Source organism: Grampus griseus (assembly GCF_964374135.1).
Source record: "Grampus griseus genome assembly, chromosome: 3".
Classification (NCBI taxonomy): Eukaryota; Metazoa; Chordata; class Mammalia; order Artiodactyla; family Delphinidae; genus Grampus; species Grampus griseus.
In genome coordinates, this window is record NC_139019.1 from 132,512,948 (window position 1) to 132,538,013 (window position 25,066).

At 44.3% G+C, this 25,066-nt stretch overlaps 1 protein-coding gene across 2 annotated transcripts in view; it reads right to left on the bottom strand.

The window, feature by feature from the left end:
• The window catches only part of ADAM19 (ADAM metallopeptidase domain 19), a gene marked incomplete at its 3' end in the record, with an annotated part of 85,122 nt that extends 68,554 nt beyond the window's left edge, over positions 1–16,568 (bottom strand). For both annotated transcript variants that reach the window (XM_082650261.1, XM_082650260.1), the window contains exons 1-3: positions 16,399–16,568; positions 13,672–13,757; positions 9,181–9,251 (exon numbers count right to left, since the gene is read on the bottom strand). In XM_082650261.1, coding sequence (XP_082506387.1) covers positions 9,181–9,251; positions 13,672–13,757; positions 16,399–16,465 — 224 coding nt within the window. In that variant the 5' untranslated portion in view covers positions 16,466–16,568. The remainder of the gene's footprint in view (positions 1–9,180; positions 9,252–13,671; positions 13,758–16,398) is intronic.
• Between the last annotated feature and the right edge of the window lie 8,498 nt (positions 16,569–25,066).

Below are 25,066 nucleotides of genomic sequence, written 5' to 3' on the forward strand. Positions count from 1 at the left end.
TCTATTACTTATGTAATTTTTTGCTAGAATTTTATTATCAAAGTTTCAAACACTCCAAAAGTTCTTCTGTAAATTTTTAAAAATAATTGATGATTGCCCATGTTATATTTCCAAATGAAAAAAAAAATAGGTAATAAAACTTAGGATATAGTATAACCCCATTTGGATAAACTTACATGGAAATTTATACAGGGTTAAAATAAAAATCCATATGAAACAGTATGTTCAGGGTAAATGTTCACTCACTGGATGCCAGCTATCGTTGTTATCTTAAGGTAAACAGCCTGATGGTCAAGGGTTCCTCAAACTCAAGAATCAACTCTCGACTTCCTCCAAGTACACAGCTTCCCTTCGCTCTGACAAGGGTCCATCTAAGGCCAACAGGGCAGCTGACAGCTTCCTCCCATTCATTTTACCCTGTGCTCCTGCTGAAGGGCCGCCAGGAGAAATAAGCTTGAGACAAAAGAAAACCATGGACATCCTTCCTGGCTACACAGGCAGCCCTGGCGGCGGGTCCCTGAAAGGAGATAGAGCCGGAACTGGTGAACAAATCCCAACCTCCTTATCAGACAGCTCAGAACCTTGCCAAGGGAGTGCCCAGGCACTGATTCTGCAGGCAGAGACAAGAGGTACAGTTTGGCCGCCTGGAGAACACTGCACAGCTGTATTCTCGAGATACAGTTAGGTCAAACTGGGCACGGCAGGGGAGCAGAATTGAGTTTCCTCCCAGGGGCAATGGGTTTTAAGGTCATCTTCCTAATTACATTTGGAAACCAGCTCAGGGGAATTCCCTCTTACTTCATTCTTAAATGTTTTTCCCATCCTGCAAAATACAAATAATAGCAACTATTTATTGGGCTCTCACAGTGCACCAGGCACAGTGTCCTTTAAGAGAACTGTGTTACTGAATATCACATGACACCTGATGAGGTGGCCACTATTACGAGCCCCATGATGTGGATGAGGAAACTGAGACTTGCATAGGTAAGCAACTTGCCAAAGCTTACACCTCCAGGAGGTGCAAGGAGCCAGCCTGACTCCTATGTGCCTGGATTGCAGCACTACAGTCCACTGAAATCCAAATTCTAACCTAGGCCTAGGGAAGGCAGGAGGAAAGGGAAGAAGTAGGGCAGAGTAACAGAGAAGTAACACCAGTGTTCATCGAAGAAGAGCATACCAAGTAAGGACAGGGCATCCAAGAGGCAGTATGAGGCCACAGCTAAGACCCCGGGCTTGGAGTGCCCTTCCCACCCAGATGTCCTTGAACAAGTCACACGGCTCCATGCCTCAGGGTCCCCATCTGCCAAACAGGACTAACACAGGTACCTACACTTCACAGGGTTGCTGGGATGATTCAATTAGAGATTGCACAACAGAGCCTGCTACATAGGCATCTCCTATGTTGTAGCTATTACTACGGTTGACGATATCATTCTTCCTATCTGACCATCATTCCTCAGCCAGAAGCCGCCTGAAGGCAGACTGTGCATCAGACAACACGAGCTGGAACTTAGGAAATGCTGATGAACGGTAACCACACATGCTATGTCTCAATATGTTTTTCTCTTGCTACTCTTACTTGAAGACAGTCACAGGGGCCACATGCAATGCTTTGCGTCACCAAGACACTTTAGAAAACATCCGTTCTTGACTCTGCATTAATGAAACTTAGCATGTACTGAAAACCAGCTTATTTACGTGCCACGAGTGATACTACGCACAGCGTAATACATTATCGCTGGGACTTCCCTGGTGGTGCAGTGGTTAAGACTCCACGCTCCCAATGCAGGGAGCCTAGGTTCGATCCCTGGTCAGGGAACTAGATCCCACATGCATGCCACAACTAAGAGTTCACATGCCACATCTAAGAAGCCCCTGTGCCTCAACTAAGGAGCTGGTGAGCCAAAACTAAGGGGCCCACCTGCTGCAACTAAGACCCAGCCCAACCAAAGAAGTAAATAAATAAATATATATTTTTAAATACATTATTGCTAAGGCTCACAAACCTGGTGTATTTGTTTCCTGTGCCTGATGTGTAACAAATTACCACAAACTAGGTGGCTCAAAACAACAGAAAGCTATTCTTTCATGGTTCTGGAGGTCAAGAGAGTGAAGTTAAGGTGTTAGCAAGGCTGCACTCAGTCTAAGAGATTCCATTCCTGGCCTCTCACAGCTTCCAGCGGCTGCCTGTATTCCTCGGCTTGTGGCTACATTACTCCCATCTCTGTGGTCACACTGCCTTCTCCTCTTCTGTCTGTCAGCAAATCTCCCTCTGCCTTCCTCTTACAGATATACTTGTGATTGAATTTACAGCCCACCCAGAAAATCCAGAATTATCTCCCCTTCTCAAAATCCTTAATATAGTCACACTTACAAAGATTCTTTTCTGCCACGTAAGACAGCATAGTCTCAGGTTCCAGGAATTAGAATGTGGGTCTCTGGGAGGGTGGGGAACATTTTTCAGCCTACCTCATCCCGCAATGAAGTTATTTCCTATTTTCTATGCAGGACATAGAGTATAGTAAGAAACAGACAGACCTGAGTGTGACTCCTGGATCTGCCTGACATTGAGTGAATTACTCAAATTCCTCACACTTGAGTCTCCCCATTTATAAAATATGAATACTAATATCTTCTAAAAAGAGTTGCCATGCGGATTAAATAAGATGGCATGTGAAGTGCCTCTGCACAGTGCCTGGCTCTCAGTAAATGCTCACTAAGGAGTGAGCGTTATCGTGAACACAAATGAATAAACAACATTCAGAAGGCAAGTGACTTGCCGAAGGCCACCTAACCAGAAAGTGTCAGTGCCTGGAACTGAATCTGGGTCTCTCTGGCACCAAAGCCCAAGCATGTTCTACCCTATGGATTAGGCATTTCGGGCTTATGTGCTCACAGCCTTAAGAGGCAACACATCTAGGTTATTTCAATTGTGGATGCTACTTCATACTCTCTTCCGGCTACTGTACAGCTGCATCCCTTCAGATCACCACTTCTAGTTACTGGGACTGAGTTTACACAGTCTACCCTAAGAAAGCAATATCATGTTTCCAATGATTTAGAAATACTGGAGACCCTGCTTATGCAGGGGTGCGGTTAAGAGTTTGGCTTGTACAAAATCACATCAGATTGGCTGGCAATCCATTTGGTCTGCAACTCCAGGGGTTCTGGACAATATGGGAATTATAACCGAAATCCATCTCCACCTACAAAGCTACAATTGGAAACTGCATTTCAAACAGGACCATGAGGTCTCTCTGGGGCAAGGTGCCTAGCCCAGCACTTAGAATTTAAATCCATCTAGGCATTCGCTGCCTCAGAGTCAACGCAGCAGGGTTAATTCCAGTTCCTGATACTTCAAAAAAATGTTTGAAGAAAATTTCAGACACTCACAGGGAGCTCTCTTCAAATTCTCATGTCCCCACCCATCCATCCAACCGTTTCCTCGGCACCGGTCTCCTCGGGTTATACAACATCGGCTGCGGGGAATGGGGAGCCCAGCTGTGTGCAGAGTTTGGAGAAAACATTCTGAATACTTTAGCTCTGCCAAATACTTGGTTAAAGAACGATATCCTCTACTTTCTTAAGCCATGTGTATTTTAAGTGAAATGTAATCCATGTGTCTGTGACTCATTTAAATGCACTTCAGTGAAGCATGGTTCACCAAGAGCGCTGGGATATGTCTAAGCCTTTCTTAAGCTTCTCTTTGATCCAGGAAATTGAATTCTGCCAACGACAAATGAAGCTCCTGACAAGAGAGGGGCTAAGAGAGCTGTCCTTTATCCTAGATAAGATGTTAAAATCTATTCCTCACCCAGGAGGAAGCCGGGGAGAACTCCACAGCCTGGGTGATATGCAGAGTTTTGCTCCAGATCAGCTACACAATTCCACCAGGCCTCCTTGGAAGAGAGGTGCGGCAGCAAGCGGTGGTAACCTACCCCGTCTACTGCTGAAAACACTCCTCTTCTGCCTATTTCTCCCCTTCTTGGGTCCTCCAGTATTACACAACTCAAATAGGGATGAAGGGGAAAAAGCCCAGGAGCTAGATCACTCCATTAGCAGTGAATGTTACTTTTCCAGGACAATTAATTTTGTTGCTTGATTTCCAAGACAACAAAAGCAGTCTCCACCCCTAAGATATCTCTGAGGGACTGGTAAGAAGTTAGAGATATGAAGTGAGATGAAAGTCGGAAGTAGTGGTAGGTACAATCATCAGTAAACCTCCAAATGCCTAAATTCTGCCTTGACCATTACTATTCCCCATGAGGTCTGGAGGTAGATATGCACACAAAAGAAAACAAATATCCATTCTTATTAGCTAGCCTTATACAAACAGGATTTCTCTTTCGCTGAGCTGGAGCACAATGAATGGGGTGAGACCAAAGGACATCTCTCCTTTTCCCAAGCCAAAACCTAAATCTGGCATCATTTGGACTCAAGGAAGGAAGTCTACTGAAGAGATGAGAGTTGCAGAATGTGCTTCAGAGACTAGCAGAGAGAAGTATATAGATGGCCAGAGATCCTCTGGGCACAGCGCCCACTGGCTGAGCTGCTCATTTGCTTTTGAAGGTGATCTTGTAATGTAGTAATTGAGCCAGTGAGCATCCTGCAAGCAGGTTCAACAGTTCAGTGTGCCCTCCTCTTGGGAGAAAGTGGAGAAGGGAGAGAGCCAGGGCCTACATCTCCCTGGAGGCGACCAACTCCCCAGATGCCTACAGCTAAGGAAGATTCCATTTGATTTCAGCAAACAAACTGTTGTCCAATAGGGTTTCTGGATTGATGAGGCAGTCCTCAGAGCCTGGGGGAAATTACGTGGAGAAAAAAATATTATGGATTTATACCTCAAAATTGTGGGTTGTGGAAATAGCAGCCTATAATTTCTTCCCTGTAATTTCCCTTCTCGTGCTTATGTTGCCTAAACGGTGGGTCCTGAGCTATCAGTTCATCCCCAACTTCAAAGTCTGTGGTTTTGGGGGTATTTGCCTTTATCCCACTGTCCCCTATTTCCAGGAATGTCTACAGAACTGGAGAATAAATGCCCTGAGGCAGGGACCTCTTTTCCATTTTCCACTTATGTGGTATCCTTTCAATAGGTAGCACAGGAAAGGCTTTTAGAACCCAACTGGGACAAAACCCTCATTCGACAGATGAGAAAGTTGAGGCCCAGGAGGGCCAACTGGCTTGTTGACCAATTCCACATTGTCTGTCTCTGAGCTCAGTACTCTCTCCACTGTACCACACAGCCCTAATCACAAGTCAGGTTCTCCTAACGACAGCTATGTACCAACAGTGGCAAATGATGGATAGGTGTGAGTAAATGTAAGACTAGGGAACATATCAGAGCAGAGCACTACCTTCATCACATACAGGTGAGTCTATAAAAACACGTGTGGAGCAACATGTAGAGTATAATCTCATTTCTGCTCCTCCCTCAGCACAAAAACAGCAGCCTGGTGTGCTTCTGTGTGATTGTGCCGATGAGTATCTACGTGCGTGCTCTCACACACAGAGAAAAGGTCCATGGCAGGCTCACCAACTGTTCACAGGGGACTCTCCTTGTGGGTGGGAGACTTTCATTCTTTCACTCATTATATTCTGGTATTGCTACATGTTTTACAATGAGCACGTACTGCTTTTGCAATTTAAAAAAGCACAAGCTAGAAAAAACTAGTGGCTGCCATTTACTGGGTATGGAGTACAAACCAGGCACTATGCTGACCCCCTGACGGGCACCATCTCATTTCATCCTCCCAGCGGCTCTATGGTGTGGGACTCTTATTATACCCCAGATAGGGAAACTGAGGCTTGAAGAGGACGTACGGTTAGTAAATGGCGAGTCAGGATCTGAACCAGGACCCTCCAACATGAAAGCCGCATTGAGGTTAGCCCTACGATGTCACTCTATTCCACCTGCACTCAACAGAGAAAAGTGTGTGTGTCCCCCATGGGAATGTCATCCGTTTATCCTGAGTTGCTTCACAGCAGAAAAAGGGTGCCAGCTGCTGTGCTATGGAACTAAGGCACCTTGGGGTGTCTGCTGCCTGAGCTGAAGGCCCATTTGCTGTGCCCCTCTCTCCTGGCCTAACCCCCATGTTCCTCCATCCTCACTATGCTTGGCTATCTCTCCATGTGTGAATTCCATTAGAGGCCTGCTCACTGCTATTTTGGGCCATGCATTAGCACATGGGCTTTGATTAGACGAGAGAAGGCCAGACACTTCAGGATGATGAAAAAGAAATTAGAAATGTCCTCTCCCTCCCCTCAGAGTCCCAGAAGCCCTTGTCCACAGCTCCTAGGAGGCCTGAGAATCCAATATATGAGGAGACGTACGTGGGGGCAAGGGGAGGGAATGGAAACCCCCATAACCTATTAGGACCTTTGAACCCGGCTGTTCTTGCTCCTTGGAACTGTCATCTCCCTGCTGTCCACGTGGCTCACTTCCTCGCCTCCTTCAGGTCTGGACTCAAATATCAATTCACCACCAAGGCCTGCTCTGGCCACCGTTCCCAGCACCTCCCTCCTGAACCCCTGCTCTCCAGAGCCCTTATGTTCCTTTTGTTTCTGCCACAGCAGTTGTCACTGGACATACTACACATTCACTTGTGTATTTATTGTTCCCCTCACTGAAATATAAGATCCAGGAAGGCAGAACTGTTTTATTCACAACTATATCTGCAGTACCTGCACTGGTGCCTGGAATGCTACAGATGCATCCAAGAGGGAAAAGATAAATGAACCAACTGAGGAAGCTGAGAACCAGAGCCTGAGGATCACTTAGCACAGGGCCTAGTTTCCCCCTCAAATATCACGGGATTATAAAAACTTTATAATTTTGATAAAATGTGAAAAATCAGAAAAGCAGCACCACCACCCCCCAAGCTGTTTTGAATCCAGACTTGCACGCACCATGAATGAGAGGGCTTTTGGGAAGTAAACACACTAGGAAGTCATGTGCAGTTGGAGTTCCGCTTGCTAACACATGTTCAAAAACAAAAAGCCCAATTTAGACGAAAATAGCAGGAAGCCATCCCCAGGGATACCTGGTGAGGTCATATTGCTTGGCTCTGCTGCTTCCACTTTTGTCAAGTCTCCTGCCTGCTGCCAATTCAAGGACGCCAGGAATCACATCCAGGCCACTGCTGATCACTGGGAAACAAAAGAGCTCCAGGCAACAGACAACAGAACCCCATCTCCGGGCTCTCCCCTGGAACCTCAGTGTGGGACCGTAAAACATCACAATAGTAGTCAATTACTTACTGTGTTCTCTGTAAGCACTTTGCGTACATCTCTGTACTCAGCCCTCACAACCACCCATATGAGGCTGGTGTTACTAGTCTCATTTTATAAGTGGGGACACTGAGATTCTAAAAGACGCAGCAATATGCCCCAGGTTACTCGGCTAGTAAGTTGAAACTGGGTTTCTGTGACTCCAAATCCAAGAACACAAATGATCCTCATTTCACCTCTCTCATTTACTTGCTGTGTGGCCTTAGACAAGTGCCTATCCTTCCCTGAGTTGAAGTTTCTGCTTCCATGCATAAGACTGCTGCACTCAGTGTTTTCTATGGCATCTTCACGCTCTAACTTCCTATGACCTCTTGCAAAGAGTCCAAAATACGAAGGAAAGATGAGTCCTGGGATCCCTGCTTGGCCAGTCCAACTCCAAAGGATTTGCCCATGACACTAACCCCATCACGTAGGCAGCCCAGAGGAAGCTGAGGGGTCAAATGCCCCAGCTGGTGGCAGAATAGGACAGATTAGACGGAGGTGGCAATAGGGAACAACAGACTAGAGCTAGCGGGTTAGGGCCATGAGAAACTGAAGAAGGCCCCTGAGAGAGACTAAAAACAGACCCTCTGGGGGCCTTTCCTGCAAGACCAAAGGAAGACAATACAAGGAGAAATCCCAGGCAGATTTCTGGGCCTGCACCCTCTGCAGACACAGCCAGCTGGGTCTATTCCAGGGAAATGGGACAAAAGGAACACATTCTTGGGCTGGTTTTACTCCAGGAGTAACGTAGGAAGAAAGTAGCAAAAATGATTGAGATGCCCATCTTTCTGGCTTCCCGAAGGCCACCACATTCTGGAGGCAGAGGAAAGACTCGGATGAAGCCCGTTACTGCACAGGCTGCTTAAGTCATACTTTTACTGCACTTCCGACACCACTCATCCTCCTCTGAGAGTGTCCAAAAAGCCCAAATTTGGAATAATTTATATTCTTGCTTTCCACCCAAGCTTAGCAGTCATTCCCATCCTCCTGGATATGGGAAGGTCCCTATCCATCGCCTTCTTGGCAGGGATGCGTGTGATTACTCATCTGCTTCCAAGGGACTCCGGAGGCTGCCAAGAGGAGACAGGCAGTTCTGAGAGCCATGCAGCCTTATCTGCAAGGTCTGTGCGGCAGAATGTAAGTGGGACTGTTGGTGGGGAAATATCAGAAGCCCTCAGAGGACCCCGGCCAAGTAAGGAGAGCTCTCCAGTGGCCAAAGCAGATTGGGAATGGCCAAAGAATGGGCAAAAGACACAGCCGTGCCTTATGTCTATTCACCTGCTCGATAACGTGAATCAAGATACAGCTGCACTTGATGGCAAATCCATGTGGAAATATTTCTGAGCCAGGCAGCCACCCAAGAGGAGTGAGGTTAGGAAGATGGAGGAACCAGCCCGATGAAGCCAGGATACTGCTGACCATATGCCCTTATTGGCAGGAGCTCAGATGCAGCTGACCCAGAATGGACAGAGCAGCCAGGGTGTGAGCATCAAATCCCAGAACACTCCACCTTGCCTCTCTCCTTTCTGCTGTTTTCCTCTAATCTCCTTCACTTCCTGCTGTGAGCTGTGCTGGAGCTAGTAAGACAGCTGCCAAAGTCCTCCAGCCCATCCCTCCCTTCATGTCTCCCACATACACACACTCACACACACTCACGTGCAGTGAATTCTAAGAGGCCCCAGAAATACAGCCTGAGGAAATTCAAGGAAGACGTTAAACAGTCCACTAATTTCACAGCAAGTCAAGAGACTGTGGAAATGCTGGCTCTGTAAGATGCTCCCCACAAAGGAACCCTAGCTTGAGAGCTTGGGTCACTTCGCTAACTGTTTCCTTCCAAAACAGCGGCACCTGCGTCCGGCACTGACATGCAAGTGGGTTGTTTCATTTCAGACAAAGGAGAAGTCCACTTACTCATTCTTCTCCAGGTCCAGGATCAGTTCTCGCCCCTCAGCCATCACCCTGAGCTCAGCTTTGAGTGGATGCTAAAAGCAACAACAAAAGAATGTCAGTTCCTAAAAGCAGGGGACGAGGCTACCAGGAAGGGGCGCACGATCTAGCACAGGGCTCTGACCTGGATCCACAGGAAGTGGATCGACAAAAAAGGCTCAATCTCATTTCCAGCCCAAACGTGAAATATCTTCACTCCCAGAAGGACCCAATTCCCCTCCCCCATCTGCATTCTCCTCAAAGACAAAGGAGAGAAACTCCAAGCCGAAATGTGGTTTTAAGCGCCTGCATGCAGGCCTGGTAAAGGCAAACCCTGAAGAACACGATCTTGGAAGACAAATTCTGAGTGGAGTTAGATCTGGCTTCAAGTGCTGGCTCCGACACTATAGTTGTGAATTGGGCACATTACCGAACCTCCCTACAACTCAGTTTCCTCATTTATAAAACAGAGGAGTAAGAGTCAACTTTATGGGGATCTTGTAAAGACTAAGTGACATGGCAAATGTAAAGAATTTATTACAGTGCTTGGCATACAGGAAGCCCGTTACATGTTGGCTGTTATCTAAAGTACCAGGGAAAGCCTCTTCATCATGGTCTCGTATTTTATTTTATATTGGCTCTCAGTTTGGATACCCCTCAATCATCTCAGAGGAGACAACTAGAAGAACCTCCTACTAAGGTTTTAAAGGTCTGAAAGATACATTTTACACACAGGAGAAAATTTGCTGAGGGCCGAAGTAGCTACACACCCAGAATAGACCATTTAAAGTATCATACAAATGGCCAATAAGCATAAAAAACATGTTCAGCATCACTGGTAACTTTCCCTCACCCAAAAAGATTTTTTTAAGATATCTTTTAAAAAACCAAAGCAACAAAGATTTTTTTTAAACCATAAATCACAATGCAGTGGAGTATACTATAGAATGGGCACTCTCACACCCTACCAGTGAGAATTTCAATCAATACTGGCTCACCGGAAAATAATCTGTCGGTATGGACCAAGAGTTTAAAAATGTTTAGGCCCTCTAACTCAGAAATAGAAGATTCTATCTGAAGGGAACAAATGGAAACACAGGCAATGCTTTATACACAAGGATGCTCATTACTTACAATAATGACTAATGAAATAGAACCTAAATGTCCAAAAATAGGAGAATGGTTAAATAACTGATAATCCATTCACATGACAAAACATTACACAGTCACTAAAAATGATGACTTTCAATAATTTTTAAATTATCAAGAAAGTACATATGATAATGATTAAGCACAAAGGTTTAAAACATAACATTGTATGTTTTATTCATTCACACTTTTGTAAAGGGACTAAAGTAGAGAGAAATAAACCAAAAGGTTACCATAGTTACTTCTCAGCAGTGAGAACATGAGTTAATTCTATTTTGTGCATTTTTCCATGTCTTTATAATGGCTTTATATATATATATATATATATATATTTTTTTTTTTTTTTTTTTTTTGGACTGCGTTGGGTCTTCACTGCTGCACACGGGCTTTCTCTAGTTGCAGTGAGTGGGGGCTACTCTTCGTTGCAGTGCACGAGCTTCTCACTGCAATGGCTTCTCTTGTTGTGGAGCTCTAGGCACGCGGGCTTCAGTAGCTGTGGCGTGAGGGCTCAGTAGTTGTGGCTCGCGGGCTCTGGAGCGTAGGCTTGGTAGTTGTGGCGCACAGGCTTAGTTGCTCCACAGCATGTGGAACCTTCCTGGACCAGGGCTCAAACCTGTGTCCGCCGCACTGGAAGGCGGATTCTTAACTACTGCCCAGCAGGGAAGCCCAAGCTTCTACCCCTTTTAAGGTTGACCTCAAAGCTTAGTTCTGGCATGTATGAGAAAGTGGGTCACCTGCTTTGCCACCTCTGGTTGGCGCCTGCCTCTTCCAAGCACGTTTCTCTCCTTATCAACTTCAAACTCCACTTCCCATTAGGGTCCTGGGCATCCCTGAAACTTTTGTGCCACTGAGGGCTCTGATGAGATCCGAACATTGTGATCTAGAATGCTTATGCAACTCTGTCCTTTGCTATTTTTTGCTAATTTATCCTACTCACTTCTCTTAACAAGGGACATTTCAAAAACATGGGGAGAGGAAGCTAGGGGGATGTTTACCCAATAACTTTCACTAAGAAATTCACTTCTCTGTTTCTGATGCCTATTTCTGATTCAGCTCCACCAATACCTATTTCTGGTCGCTGGTCCTTTGCCACTTCACTCTGGGGGGTCTGGAGCAAGGGCCCTGCCCAATCACATTAAGCATCAGAGACACAGTCCCAAGTGGGCATTTGAGGAAAAGCGCACAGCAACAGAGCTGTATCAATCCCTTATCCAAGAGGTAGGTGGCCAAGAGTCCACACAAAAAAATGAAAGTTGACACAGATCAAAGCACTTTCACTTCTCCCCCAAAGAGACACAAGCTGCAACATGAGTATGAACATTTATTTTTAAGTGGGTAATCCAAAAATATTTCTCTAGTCTGGAAGATGCTCAGACACTGATATTTAAGATATGATGTTTCCAGGGGACATTTCAAGCAAAACAATGAAATAGCACTGTAAGGATTTATGTAGCTTCCCTGTCCAGATTCACTGAGTTTTTGTCTTGCAACTCTACTCTGTGCTAGGAAGGGGCAACATCACCTCTCCTAGGAAGTGTAGGAGCTGACCCACTGCTTATACTTCCCCAGGGCAGGGTTAAATGCCTTTCTCTTTTGAGCTAGATTAAACAGATCTTCAGCTCCACAGGGTATTGGAAATCTGTCCTATATATCTGTACCCCCCTTAAGACATAGTACAATATTTAGCATATAGTGTTCAACTAACGTTTGATGAATGAAGTAATTACAAAATGAGAATAAGATGCCTGAGTGAGACCTACCTCTCCCTCTCTTGACATTCATTCATTTGTTCTTCAACAAATATTTATGGTGCCAGGCACGGTGCTAACTATTCCTACAAAATACAATGACCCAGATTCTGGGCAGACAATGGCTGGGAACAAAGACAGGATCTGAGCTCCACTTTGTTTCTCAGGCCCTTCCTGAGGATGCCCAGCATCCCACATCTGGAGGGAACAGAGAGGCGTCTATAAAAGTATCAGATCCATTCCTGGGACAATAATGGATAGGTTGGAATATCCAAGATCTTAATTTTAAAAAATAACCTTCTCTAGGACGGCCATCCATTAATTTGTCTAGACTTTTCCTGAAGCTATTTTCAGTCTCTCCTACTTTTTGATGAAATGAACGCCATACATTTATTGTCTTTAGGATAAAACATTATTTGCTTTCATTTGTCCTAGTATTTTTGCTGTAAATTCCCTTATTAAATCCAAACTTGAGCATTTTTGGACATGTCTGTATTACTCTAGGCATAACTTCATGTATTCTGGGCATTTCTACTCTCCATTTACCTTTCCAGACTCAAGGACCACAAGTCTGAAATCTTTCCTGACACAGCTCTCTCCTCTCTCTGCTACCGTAATCTGGCTCTTATATGTTGCCCAATAAATCACTGACCATTTGAATCCAAAGGGCTCTTGTTAACTACCCCTCCTCTCCAGCCCTCTTCCTTCTTATCCCATCTAAGCCCTATTTTATAAATGAGGAAACTGAGTTCAGAAAGTGAAAGGTCCAGTAGCTGGTTACTGACATGCAGCAATCACATCTTCCTTTCCAGTTCTTTCTTGTCTCACTTGAGCTATAAGAACCAGAACCAAAGACTATCCTAGATGCACAGATCCTTCCTGCAAGAACAGGATAATGTTTTCTGTCTTATTCCCAATCCCCTTTATAAAGCCTGTGCATTCTGCTGGTGTCATGGCCCAAGGAGCCTACTGAATTTTAAGATTATTGGATTTGAAGACAGATTCCTCAGTACAAGGTCTCTACCCTGCGTCTTATTTTAAAAATAGTTTGGGTTATCATTTTTCTCTCCAAGTATATTATCTCATCCATAAAGTGAAGCAGGGACTTCCCTGGCGGTCCAGTGGTGAAGACTCCGCACTCCCAATGCAGGGGGCACGGGTTCGATCCCTGGTCAGGGAACTAAGATCCCGCATGCCTCACAGTGTGGCCAAAAAATAAATAAATAAATGAAGTGAAACACATATTATGCAGAGCAAAAACTAATGACAAAATTTAATCAATCCCAGCTGAGAGTCGGTGACTTTTGTGACACATATTTGCACTTAGCTTATGTCAGCATTAACGTGGATTTTCATTTCCTCAACTACTTGCATTTAGAAGTGTTTCTAGTAGGTTGTCACACAACGAAGGAAAGCCCCATCTGGGATTTCCAAAACTGGAACACAGAGCAGAAAGAGTGGGCCAGAAACGGAACTAGTGGTGATAACTGGGCTTCCAGGAAAGTTGAGTAGGTGACCTCAAGCCTCACAAAATGGAGTTGTCAGCTTCTGCCTGTGAAAATGAGATTCTTTGTCTTACCTTTTCCCTCAAGGGGCTTTCTGCAGTCTTCCACTGAGGTATTATTAGTTCATGCTGTGGCTGGGGGCTGCCTTCCCCACTTCCTCCTGCCAACACAGGAAGCACACCATTGGAATCCCAGACCTCTGCACCCTAGCTAAGCCAGGCATGCACTGCCAACCGGAAAGACCCATATTGGGTTGTCAGGAGACCTGATGGATTCCAGGCTCTTGGCACTCACTATGGGTCAGGCACTCTGCTAGGTGCTGATAATATAGTGGTTGGTCTGTGTATACTTCACAAAGTTTATCTTCTAGAGATGGGAAGCAGACAACACAAATATTCTCCAATGGTACCAGAGGGTCATGAAATAAAGAGACCCTGAAGAGGAGGTACCTATTTTAGAGAGGATGATCAGCAAGGATGGCATTTAATTGAGACCTGAGGGACCAGAAAGTTGCAAAGATCTAGGGGACGGGTGTCCCAGGGAGACAGGTCAGCAAGAGCAGAAATGGCCTTGGCCTGTTTAAGGAACAAGCAGAAGTTAGAGGTAGCTAGAACGTAGCAAACGAGAGGGGAAATTGGTAGATATGGTCAGCAAGACAGCCATGGGTCTGATATCACAGAGGGCATGGAAAGTGTCTGGATTTTATTATAAATAGACTTGGAAGGCACTGGAGGGTTTAGACACAGAGCAATATGATCTGTATTTGGTTTTTAAAAGATCTTTCTGCCGCTGGGTGGAGATGGAGAGGGTGGAGGTGGGGGAGGGAGGCAGGAGTGCAAGTAGAAGCAGGAAGGCAAGGCTGGAGACTTGCAGGAGCCCTAGTGAGAGTTGCTGGTGGCTCAGACTAGAATGACATCAGTAAAGAGGAATGAAGTGTTTGGATTCTGGGTATATCTGAAGGGCAAGCCCCTGGGTATTATTTCCATTGAGTTTCAGTTTTCTCATCTGTAAAATGAAGACAATGATACCCACCTGCCCATCTCACAGCATTACTGGGGAGAGTTACTGTGAAAGTGCTTCCCAATCCGCAAAGCATCATCACGTTAACCTGAGCTTCCTAAGGGCAAGTTTGCTTTTTCATATCACTTTCTACTTTCCAAATGATTCTCACCACCCAGTTCTCTGTACTCAAGACAACCCTGGGAGCTAGGTAGGAGGATTCCTATTTTTCAAGAAAGGTGAATTGAAATCTGTTTGAGGAGACTTGTTCCAGGCAGGGCAGACCTCAAACATTGGTCGCAGGCAATCTTAATAAAGTGGTAATTGCTCAAGACCTAGGCAAATTAGTCTCCGTAAGAATAGGCCAAATCCACAGGGCTCCTGGGGTTGAAGTGAGGACTCCAAAATTTATTCTTTCTAAACCAACCACATCAATCACATAGCATACAATGAGTGACACAGAAGATGGCCATAGTTGTTCTGTTAGACTGGCCCAATTATGAGTGATTAACTTTCCTTTGAGATTACTGATATGATGTGTTCTCAATCAAAATAGAACCTAAAAAATAACCTCATTAGAGTAGAATTAGTTTCATCATATTAGTAAAAATGAGAAGCAATTCATTCATTTACTCATTACATATTTTCTGAGCGCTTAACTGTATGCCGAATACTATGCTAGGTGCTTGATATTCACTGGGGAATCAGGCATAGTTTCTGATCTAGTGGCTCTGATCAATCTAGATTCTCTGCAACAAAAAGGAATTATGCTATTCAATGGAACATTCAAAGGAATGAAATGATCTTTATGATTGCAAAAATTATTGAAAGCTAGGCTCAATAACAGGAACACAGTACATCTTAAGAAAAACTATTCAAACCTTGGAAATAAGGCAAAAAGAGCAAGCAGGATGTCCTTTCAATGTCACATTTGGAGCATTGTTTAATGGGCCTTCCCACATATTAGTGAATTATCTAGAGGAATGTACCTTTGTTTGACTTTTTTGTTTCCTATTAATTAAAGGCTATACTCTGTGAAAATATCTGTTAACTGTAGCTTTCAGTCTGGTAGAGATGCAAATGACTTCAGTATAGTAGAAAGATAACTAAGAATTATGGTTGTTTGGCCCCATGGAGCACTGACCACTTGTGTATCTGTCCCAGCACAGGATTTCAACATTCTTTCTCCAATGCTTGTATCACTCCTGTTCCTCTAATGCTTTGAACTAGCTTTACCATTCTATTCACTGCCTCATTAATGAATCAAATCAATCTTTGCCAACCTTTCATCCTATATTTGTATAAGAGTCATGTTTTTAACTTTTTGAAAATTATACTTCTGCGATTTCTTGAAGGAATTTATAGTCATTGAAACCATGTTTTTGGAGAATGTAACGATGTGGCAAATGCTCATAATGTGAAGTGGCTTATGCAAGACACAAAACAGTACCTATGGTATGGCTCCAATTTTACCAAAATATATTTATAGGCACACACACAAAGACTGGAGAAAAGAGGAGAGACTAGGAAAGCAGCGGAAAGAAAAGCCAAAAGCAGAAAAACCGAGGAAAAGGAGAGAGAGGGAGGCAAGCCAGGGAGGGACCGACTGTTTTCTGCCTGCTCCGGGTCTCCCGCATCTCCACCACCTCCCCTGGCGCACAACGTGGGAACAAAGCCGGGGCTCCCGGCCTGGGGGCCGGCGGGGGCGCTGCCCCGAGGAGTTGCGGGGGGCGACTCCCAGCTGCCCAGCTCCCCCAACCCACCCACCTCCAAAGCCCCCCGTCCCCCGCCCCGCTACTTACTTCTGGTCCACCCCGGCAGGGCGAGCGCCAGCAGGCAGAGCTGGGCAGCGCCCACGCCCCGGGGCATGGTGGCAGCTGGCCCCTCGCGCACTCTGCGTTCACCAGCACGCGGCCATGCCAGCACCCTAACCAGGCCGCGGCGCTTCTGGAACCCACAGTCGCCCCGCAGCTCCCAGCCCTGCTCCCAGCCATTGGCCGGGACGCTCCGCCCCCGGCTCCGCGGAGGAGGGGCGGGAGGAGCCAGGGGCGGAACCGGGGCGGAACCAGCGCGACCCCTGGGAGCCAGGCGAGGTGGGGGCGGGGGGCGGTGTTCGGCGGTGCTCAGGTGCTGGCGATCAGGGGAGGGCGAGTCCGAGCCGGAGGAAGGGTAGGGATTCACTGTGGGCGTGGCCTGAGGAGGGTCGGGGGCTTGGGTTTGTAGGAATTAAGCTGGACCCCTCTGGGGACAGCGGCCCATTTCCTCTGTCCCGCACTGGGCTAGACGCCTTGGGTGACACTCAGAGGCTACTCACCCAGCACCGTCCTCTAGAGGCCGCCACGCTTGGACGCAGGTTCTGAAAGAGTTAACCTGGCACAGAGAACTAAGTGCTATATGGAATTGTTTTCTTAGCAGGACACAAATCAGGGATCCTTTCCTTCTGACTGGGAGGGATGGGGTGGTGAAGAGAGGATTCCCAGAGGAGAAGACGTCTGAGTTCAGGAGGAGGCGAAATGGAGCACCAGGCAGAAAACGCGAGACAAACAGACTAGGGCGGGAAAGTCCATGGGCTGTACTGGGGAAAAACTGGAATTTGGGATGGTTAGGATTTAGGGCTTTGGAGGGAACGGAGGGAGATGAGACTTGAAAATAATAATAATGACTGTCACTTACTGAGGGTTTACTGTTTGCTAGAAAAAGAAAATAATAACTAAGACTGATAGAGCGCTTCCTAAGTGCCAGACACTGTCTTCAGCACTTTACATGTCAACTTATTTAATTAATCAATCTAGGAAAAGAACTACCTTTTATTGTCCTTTAATATGTGCTGGGGACTCTCTATACATCATCTCTTTTCATTAGCCCAATGATCCCCTGGGGTAAGTACTAAGAGTTTCCTGGTTTAGAGATAGAAAACCAAACCTGAGAGGCTAAGTAATTTGCCCAAGGTCACACAGCTAAAGTCAGAGTCTGGATTCAAGTCCACATCTGAATAACTCCAGAGCCTCTTACAGCACACCTTATTTTACAGATGGGTAAACTGATAATCAGAAAAAACTGCCTTGCCTAAGATCCCTTAGCAAGTTTTGGCAAAGCCTGTTTCTAAAGCCTCAGACCTCTTGTCATCTATTCCTTTCACTGAGTCTCCTTCTTCAAACCCAGGTTGGTACAGTTAAACAAGATGCTGTGTTTGGGGGGAGGAAAAGGCACTCCTGAAGATTAGTAGGTATGTCTGTTGAAACCACTGGACATACATAAAAGACACTGCTCTTGCCATTGATGTATTTAGAGGCTGTATTATTCTGTTCAAGCTGTCATAACAAAAAACACAGACTGGATGGCTCAAACAACAGTTATTTTTTCACAGTTCTGAGATTAAGGTGTTGGCTTGGTTGGTTTCATACAAGGCCTCTCTTCCTGGCTTGTAGAAGGCATTCTTGCTGTGGCCTCACATGGCCTCTTCTCTGCTTGTGTGAAGAAAGCAAGCTCTGCTGTCTTCCTCTTCTTAAGGACACTAATTCCATCAGACAGAGCCCCACTCTTATGATCTCATTTAATTTTTATTACCTCTTTATAGGCTCGATCTCCAAATACAGTCACTGGGGGTTAGGGGTTCAACATATGAATGTGGGGACACAGTTCGGTCCATAACATTCTATCCTGTGGTCCCCAAAGTTCATGTCCTTCTCACATGTGTCAACTGAAAAAAATGCACAATGCGAGAGTTGTGAGTTAAGTTTATTTCGGGCAAGATGAGGACTATAGACTGGGAGACAGCATCTCAGGTAGTTCTGAGGAACTGCTCCAAAGAAGTAAGGGGGAAGGTCAGAATTATATATGACTTTAGTGAAGGGGTTACATACATCAAGCACACATTTTGGCAGAGGCTTGCTAGTCAGGAGGAGCAGATGTCACTGTTAATGACTTTAGTGCTTTTCTAGACGTGAGAAGATGCAAGAATTTGGGCTTATAAAATCTTCTCCTGAAGATATCTAACTATCTAAAGGCCTGTTCTGCCAGTTTTTCCCAGAGCACGGAGTGCCTCATTCCTGATCTCCACCCTGAACTCCATTCAGGAGGTGTTGAAAGTCAGCGACTGCAGTGGCTAGTGACTTACTTCCTTCTTGTAGAGGCAGATGGCAAGTGCCAAGTTTTAGCTGATGCGTGCAATTACCCCATCCCAACAGCCCCCGAAGACTTAACCCATGCCAGCATCAATTCCAAGCCCAAGGTCTCATCTAAATCAGATATGGGTGAGATTCAAGGTATGATTCATTCTAAGACAAAATTCCTCTCCATCTGTGAACCTGTGAAACCAGACAAGTTATATGCTTCCAAAATATAGGTTTAGGGGGACATTCTCATTCCAAAAGAGAGAAATCCGGAAGAAGAAAGGGGTGACTTCCCATGCAAGTCCAAAACCTAGTCCAAATTCCATTAGATCTTCAAGCTCTAGAATAATCTTCTGGCTGGATGTTCTGCCTTCCCAGCCCACTGGGGCAGTAGTGTCATCCCCACATCCCTAGGCAGTGGCACTGCCCCCTCTGCTTTGGGCAGCAGCCCCACCCTGTGGCTTCTTGCTTCAGTCCTGCTCCTGAGGCACTGGGCAGGGGAAGCCTGGCTCCCTGAAACCAAGAGGGGGTCCTACCCTCTGAAACCAAGAAAGAAATAGCCTTGCCCTCTGGGCCTGTATGCTCTACGCATACAGTGGGAATGGCAGCCCTGCTGATCTCTGAATCACCTTCAGGGTCGTTCTTCCCTTTTCTTAAAGGATAAAGCACATTCACAGCCAAATAGCTCTATTGTCCTGTCCTATAGAATCCCAGTTCAAAAGCCTTCCTTTATTTTGTCTTATCTCTGTTCTCCTTCGTTGGAACTGGCAGTGTCTCTGCTAGCATAATCCCATCTCTATCTCTGGCAGCTGCAGAGATGGCTGATTAACGGTTTGAGTCATCTCATTATCAGGTGATTGTCCAGCCACACCCTCAGCATCTTCTCTAGAACATGTGCTTTCATTTTTTGCAATGTAGATGGGCTGAGAAGTTTCCAAATCTTCAAGCTCTTGTTCCTTTTCGCTTAGAATTCCTTCAATTTATCTCTCTCCTTTTGTATTTTACTATAAGCAACAAGGAGAAACCAGGTCACACCTTTAACATTTTGCTCAGGAATCTCCCCATCCAAATATCCAAGTTCGAAGCTTGGAATTTCTACTTTCCACAAAACACTAGGACACAATTCAACCAGATTCTTTGTCAATTTATAACAAGGATCACCTTTCTTCTAGTTTCCAGTAACATGTTCTACCTTTTCATCTGAGACCTCACCAAAATCACCTTTAATATTCACAGCTCTACCAACATTGTCTTCACAATATGTGTCTTCTCAAAAATGACAGCCACTTTCTTTAGAGTGCTTCTCTTTTTTCCTGAACCCTCACCAGAATTGCCTTCAACATCATATTTCTACCAATAGTCTCTTCAAGGCAATCTAGGTTGTTTGTAGCATGGACCTCAAAGCTTATCCAGCTTCACTATTTACAATAGCCAGGACATGGAAGCAACCTAAGTGTCCATCTACAGATGAATGGATAAAGAAGATGTGGCACATATATACAATGGAATATTACTCAGCCATAAAAAGAAAAGAAATTAAGTTATTTGTAGTGAGGTGGATGGACCTAGAGTCTGTCATACAGAGTGAAGTAAGTCAGAAAGAGAAAAACAAATACCGTATGCTAACACATATATATGGAATCTAAAAATAAAAATGGTTCTGAAGAACCTACGGGCAGGACAGGAATAAAGATGCAGACATAGAGAATGGACTTGAGGACACGGGGAAGGGGAAGGGTAAGCTGGGATGAAGTGAGAGAGTGGCATGGACATATATACACTATCAAATGTAAAACAGATAGCTAATGGGAAGCAGCCACATAGCACAAGGAGATCAGCTCCATGCTTTGTGTCCACCTAGAGGGGTGGGACAGGGAGGGTGGGAGGGAGACACAAGAGGGTGGGGATATGGGGATATATGTGTATGTATAGCTGATTCACTTTGTTATAAAGCAGAAACTAACACACCATTGTAAAGCAATTATATTCCAATAAAGATGTTAAAAAAAAAAAAAAAAGCTTATCCAGCTTCTACCTATTACCCAGTCCCCAAGCCACTTCTACATTTTTAGGCATTTGTTATAGCAGGACCCCACCTCTTGGTACCAAAATCTGTATTAGTCTTCTAGGGCTTTGCATAACTGAACACCATAGACTGGGTGGTTTACACAACAGAAATGTATTTCCTCAGCTCTGGAGGATGGAAGTCCAAGATCAAGGTGTTGACAGGGTTGTTTTCTGGTAAGGCTTCTTTTCCTGGCTCCTAAACAGCTGCCTTTTTGCTGTGTCCTCACATGGCCTCTTCTCTGTGTGAGCATGCAGAGAGAGAAAACCCTGGTCTTCCTCTTCTTTTAAGGACCCTAATCCTATCAGATCAGGGCTCCACCCTTATAACCTCATTTAACCTTTATTACCTCTTTATAGGCCCTATCTTCAAATACAGTCACATTGGGGATTAGGGCTTCAGCAGATGAATTGGGGTGGGAGGGAAGACATAATTTAGTACAGAACAGGGGCTCTAGCCCTAGAGCCATGAGACTAGAATTCTAGTCCCAGCTCTCTCCAACCAGCTCTGTGACTTTGGGTAAGTCACTTCTCTTTTCTAGGCCTGAGTTTCTGACCCAATGGCCTGGGAATGGTAATGGCTACCCCAATCCATCTCACTCAGGAGCTGTGAGAAGCTGTTGAGATAATGGTGGTGAAAGTGCTGTGCCAGTTAAAAAATATTGAAGTATCAAGTCTAACTCATTCTATGGACAATCTACTTGCAAAAGGCATCCAAGCTCCGTATCTGAAATTTGCTCCCAATTGCTGGCACTCAGCTGAACAATATTTAATCAGCATGTGCCCCTGAAAATTGGGAAGTAGCTCACAAGAGAAAAAGTCCAGTGGTTTCCGCACTGACCAAAAAATGATTCCCAATTCTGTCTCTCATCTATGCCCTTCCACACTTATACACAGAAACATATACACAACTTTTGACCCCCAAAAGACTTCCCATTTATTTGTAAAGAATGTATTTGTTATTTATAAAGAATACTACATCTCTACATAATCTTTAAAATATTCATGATATTTAATCTACTAATTACATTTCTGGAAAACTAGCCTAAAAAAATAATCTGCAGGGCTTCCCTGGTGGCGCAGTGGTTGGGAATCCGCCTGCCAGTGTAGGGGACGTGGGTTCAGGCCCTGGTCCAGGGGGATCCCACATGCAGTGGAGCACCTAAGCCCGTGCGCCACAACTACTACGCCTGCACTCTGGAGCCCGTGACCCGCAACTATTGAAGCCCGTGCACCTAGAGCCTGTGATCCGCTGCAGGAGAGACCACGGCAATGAGAGGCCCAGGCACCGCGACGAGGACCCAACGCAGCCATAAATAAATAAATAATTTTTAAAAAATAATAATAATCTGCAATGCACACAAAGATTTATGGACTACAATGTTCATAGTGGTGTTATTTATAATAGTGAAAAATTAGAAACAACATAAATGTCCAACTGTGAAGGAACAGTTAATAAATTATAGAATATTCATATGATGGATTATTATGTGGCCATTTATTTAAAATAATGTTTGCAAAGAGTTTATGCTCTGAGGTTAAGGGAAAAAATCAGTGTCCAAAATTACAAATGTAAGTATGATCTCAGCTATGTAAATAAAAGACTAAAAAAAACACTAGAAGGAAATGTGCCAAAATGTTAATGGCAGTTACCTCTGGATGGTGAGACTATGGATGGATGAAGGTTTTTTGTTTGGTTTGTTTTTTTTGGTTTTTCTTCATCATTTTTTGTTTGTTTGTCTTGCCCCTTCCATTTTCTACAATACTTCTCTACTTACGTGTTACTTTAGTAATGGGGGTGGGTGGACAAATGGTAAACACAGGAAAGAAACACAAAAGGAATAATGGTTTATCCTGGTGTCTTATGCAGAGAGTTTTGCATACTTGACCTCTCTACACAAGCTTGATTCTCTCCTCTGATGTTAGGGAAACTGAGGCAGAGTTAGAGCAACCAGTTCCAAATTTCAGGAGTCCAGGTGACCGAGGTCACTGTTCCTTCTAGCTACAGTATAATATCATGGTTAGGAGGTGGCCACCCTGCCAGGTTTAAATCCCTTTTCTGTCCTTTACCAGCTGTGTGACAACAGGCAAATAAACTTTTCTGTGACTTTGTTGCCTCATCTATAAAAGATGCTAATAATGATAGTTCCTAGATCATAGAGTTTTTGTGAGGCTTAAACGGATGCTTAGAATAATACCTCTCACTTAGTAAGCAGTTAACACATGCTAAATGTAATAATTCTCATTCTACTGCTAATAAGTATGGGGGTGGGGACCATATTCATAATGCTTAACTTGTGCTTTTAGTTGTGTAATGTGTGAAGGGTCTAATTATATACTGATTCCTTAATTATTATCAAAGATAATGATCACATTATATTGTAACTGTCTTTTTCTTACCCCACATTCACAACATTGTGAGCCCCTCATGAACAGGAGCTAGACCTTTTTCTTCTCTCATCCACCCCCTGCATCTGGAAGGCACAATAAATGTTTAATTAAATTAATTATAAATTAAATAACTAATAATAATTCTTTCATTCTGGCTCAGCACAGACTTCCAAGTTGCTCATGGGAGAATTTTCTTCATGGGCCCTTACTGTGAAAATAGTGTTGGCCCTGTGATAGCTTTCCTTTGTAAATCATTTTCCCAGCAACTAGCTCTTTCTTTTTAAAGTTCAGTTTATTTGAGTATGATTTACATACATTAACATTCTCCATTTTTTTTAGTACACATTGCTATTAGTTTTGACAAATGCATATAATCTAATAACCACTTCCACAATCAAGATCACCCTCCTGTCTCCTGTCACTCCTAACCCCTGGCAATCACTTATCTGTTTTATGTCCCTATAGTGCTGCCTTTTCTAGAATGTCATATAAATGAAACCATACAGAATGTAGCCTTTGGAGTCTGGCTTCTTTCATTCAGCATAATGCATTTAAGACTCAGCCAGGATGCTGCATGTACCAATACTTCTTTCCCTTTTTATTTTGGCCGCGTGCGGCTTGTGAGATCTTAGTTCCCTGACCAGGGATTGAACCCGTATCCACTGTCCCCGGCAGTGAAAGTGCTGAGTCCTAACCACTGGACCTCCAGGGAACTCCCGATACTTCTTCCTTTTTATTGTTCAGTAGTATTCCATTGTGTGATTATACCCTAGTTGTTTACCCATTCACCAGCTGAAGGGCATTTAGATGGTTCCAGTTTTTGACGATTATGAATGAAGTCACTATAAATATTCAAGTTTCATGTGAATGTAAATTTTCATTTCTCTAGGGTAAATAATTCAGAATGGACTTCCTAGGTCTTGTGGTTAAATATATGTTTAACTTCATAAGAAACTACAAAAAATATTTTCCAAAGTGGCTGTATGATTTTGCTTTCCCACCAGCAATGTATCAGAGTTCCAGCTGCTCTGCATCCCGGCCACAATCCCGTCAGTCTTTTAATTTTAGCCATTCTAATAGATGTGCAGCTCCCCAACAATGTTCTTGCTCTTCAAATACTCCTTGAGGTAGCAGGTTAGTATTACTGGATCCATTTTGACAGAAGGAATTAAAGTCTAAAGAGGATCTTTTACCCAAGTCTCTTGGTTATATTCAAGATTTTAGTCTTTAATTTTGAGTTTTTACCCACAGAAAAAGCAAATCTCCCTAACCCATGGGAAACCCATAAAGCTCTTGGAATCACTCATTCAACCAACAGCATTTATTATAGGCCTGGCCTTTGCTAGAATCTATCAATACAAAGATTTCTAAGATAAGATCTCCACTATAACAATTAGGGCAGGAGGAGGTGGGGGAAAGAGTGAAGGAGGTAGAACTGACAAGTAAATTAAAGGGCTAGTTACAGACAGTGATCAAGTTTCTTGATGTGTGACTTGGGTCTCTTGATTTCCCAACACCAGGTAATGTCTCCAGGATTGTGGACGATCATCATCATTATCATCATCATCATCACCATTAAGCACCTCAAATGGTGCTTAATTAAGCACCACACCTATATTATCTCATGTAGTTCTCGTAACAGTCCCATAAGAGATACTAGGTCAAACCATATGAAATTATTGATTTTATAGGTCATAAAGAGTCAAACTTTGTCAGTGTAATATGGTTCAACCTAATAAATAATAGTTGTAATTGACTGCGCAAGGCTTACAATGTGCCCAGTGCATTATTCATTTTATCCTCAGGATAACCCTCTATGGTGGGTACTACTGATATTCCCACTTTATAGATGATGCAGCTGAGTCTGGAAGCGGTGGTGGAAGGGTAACTTAAGCACAATCAT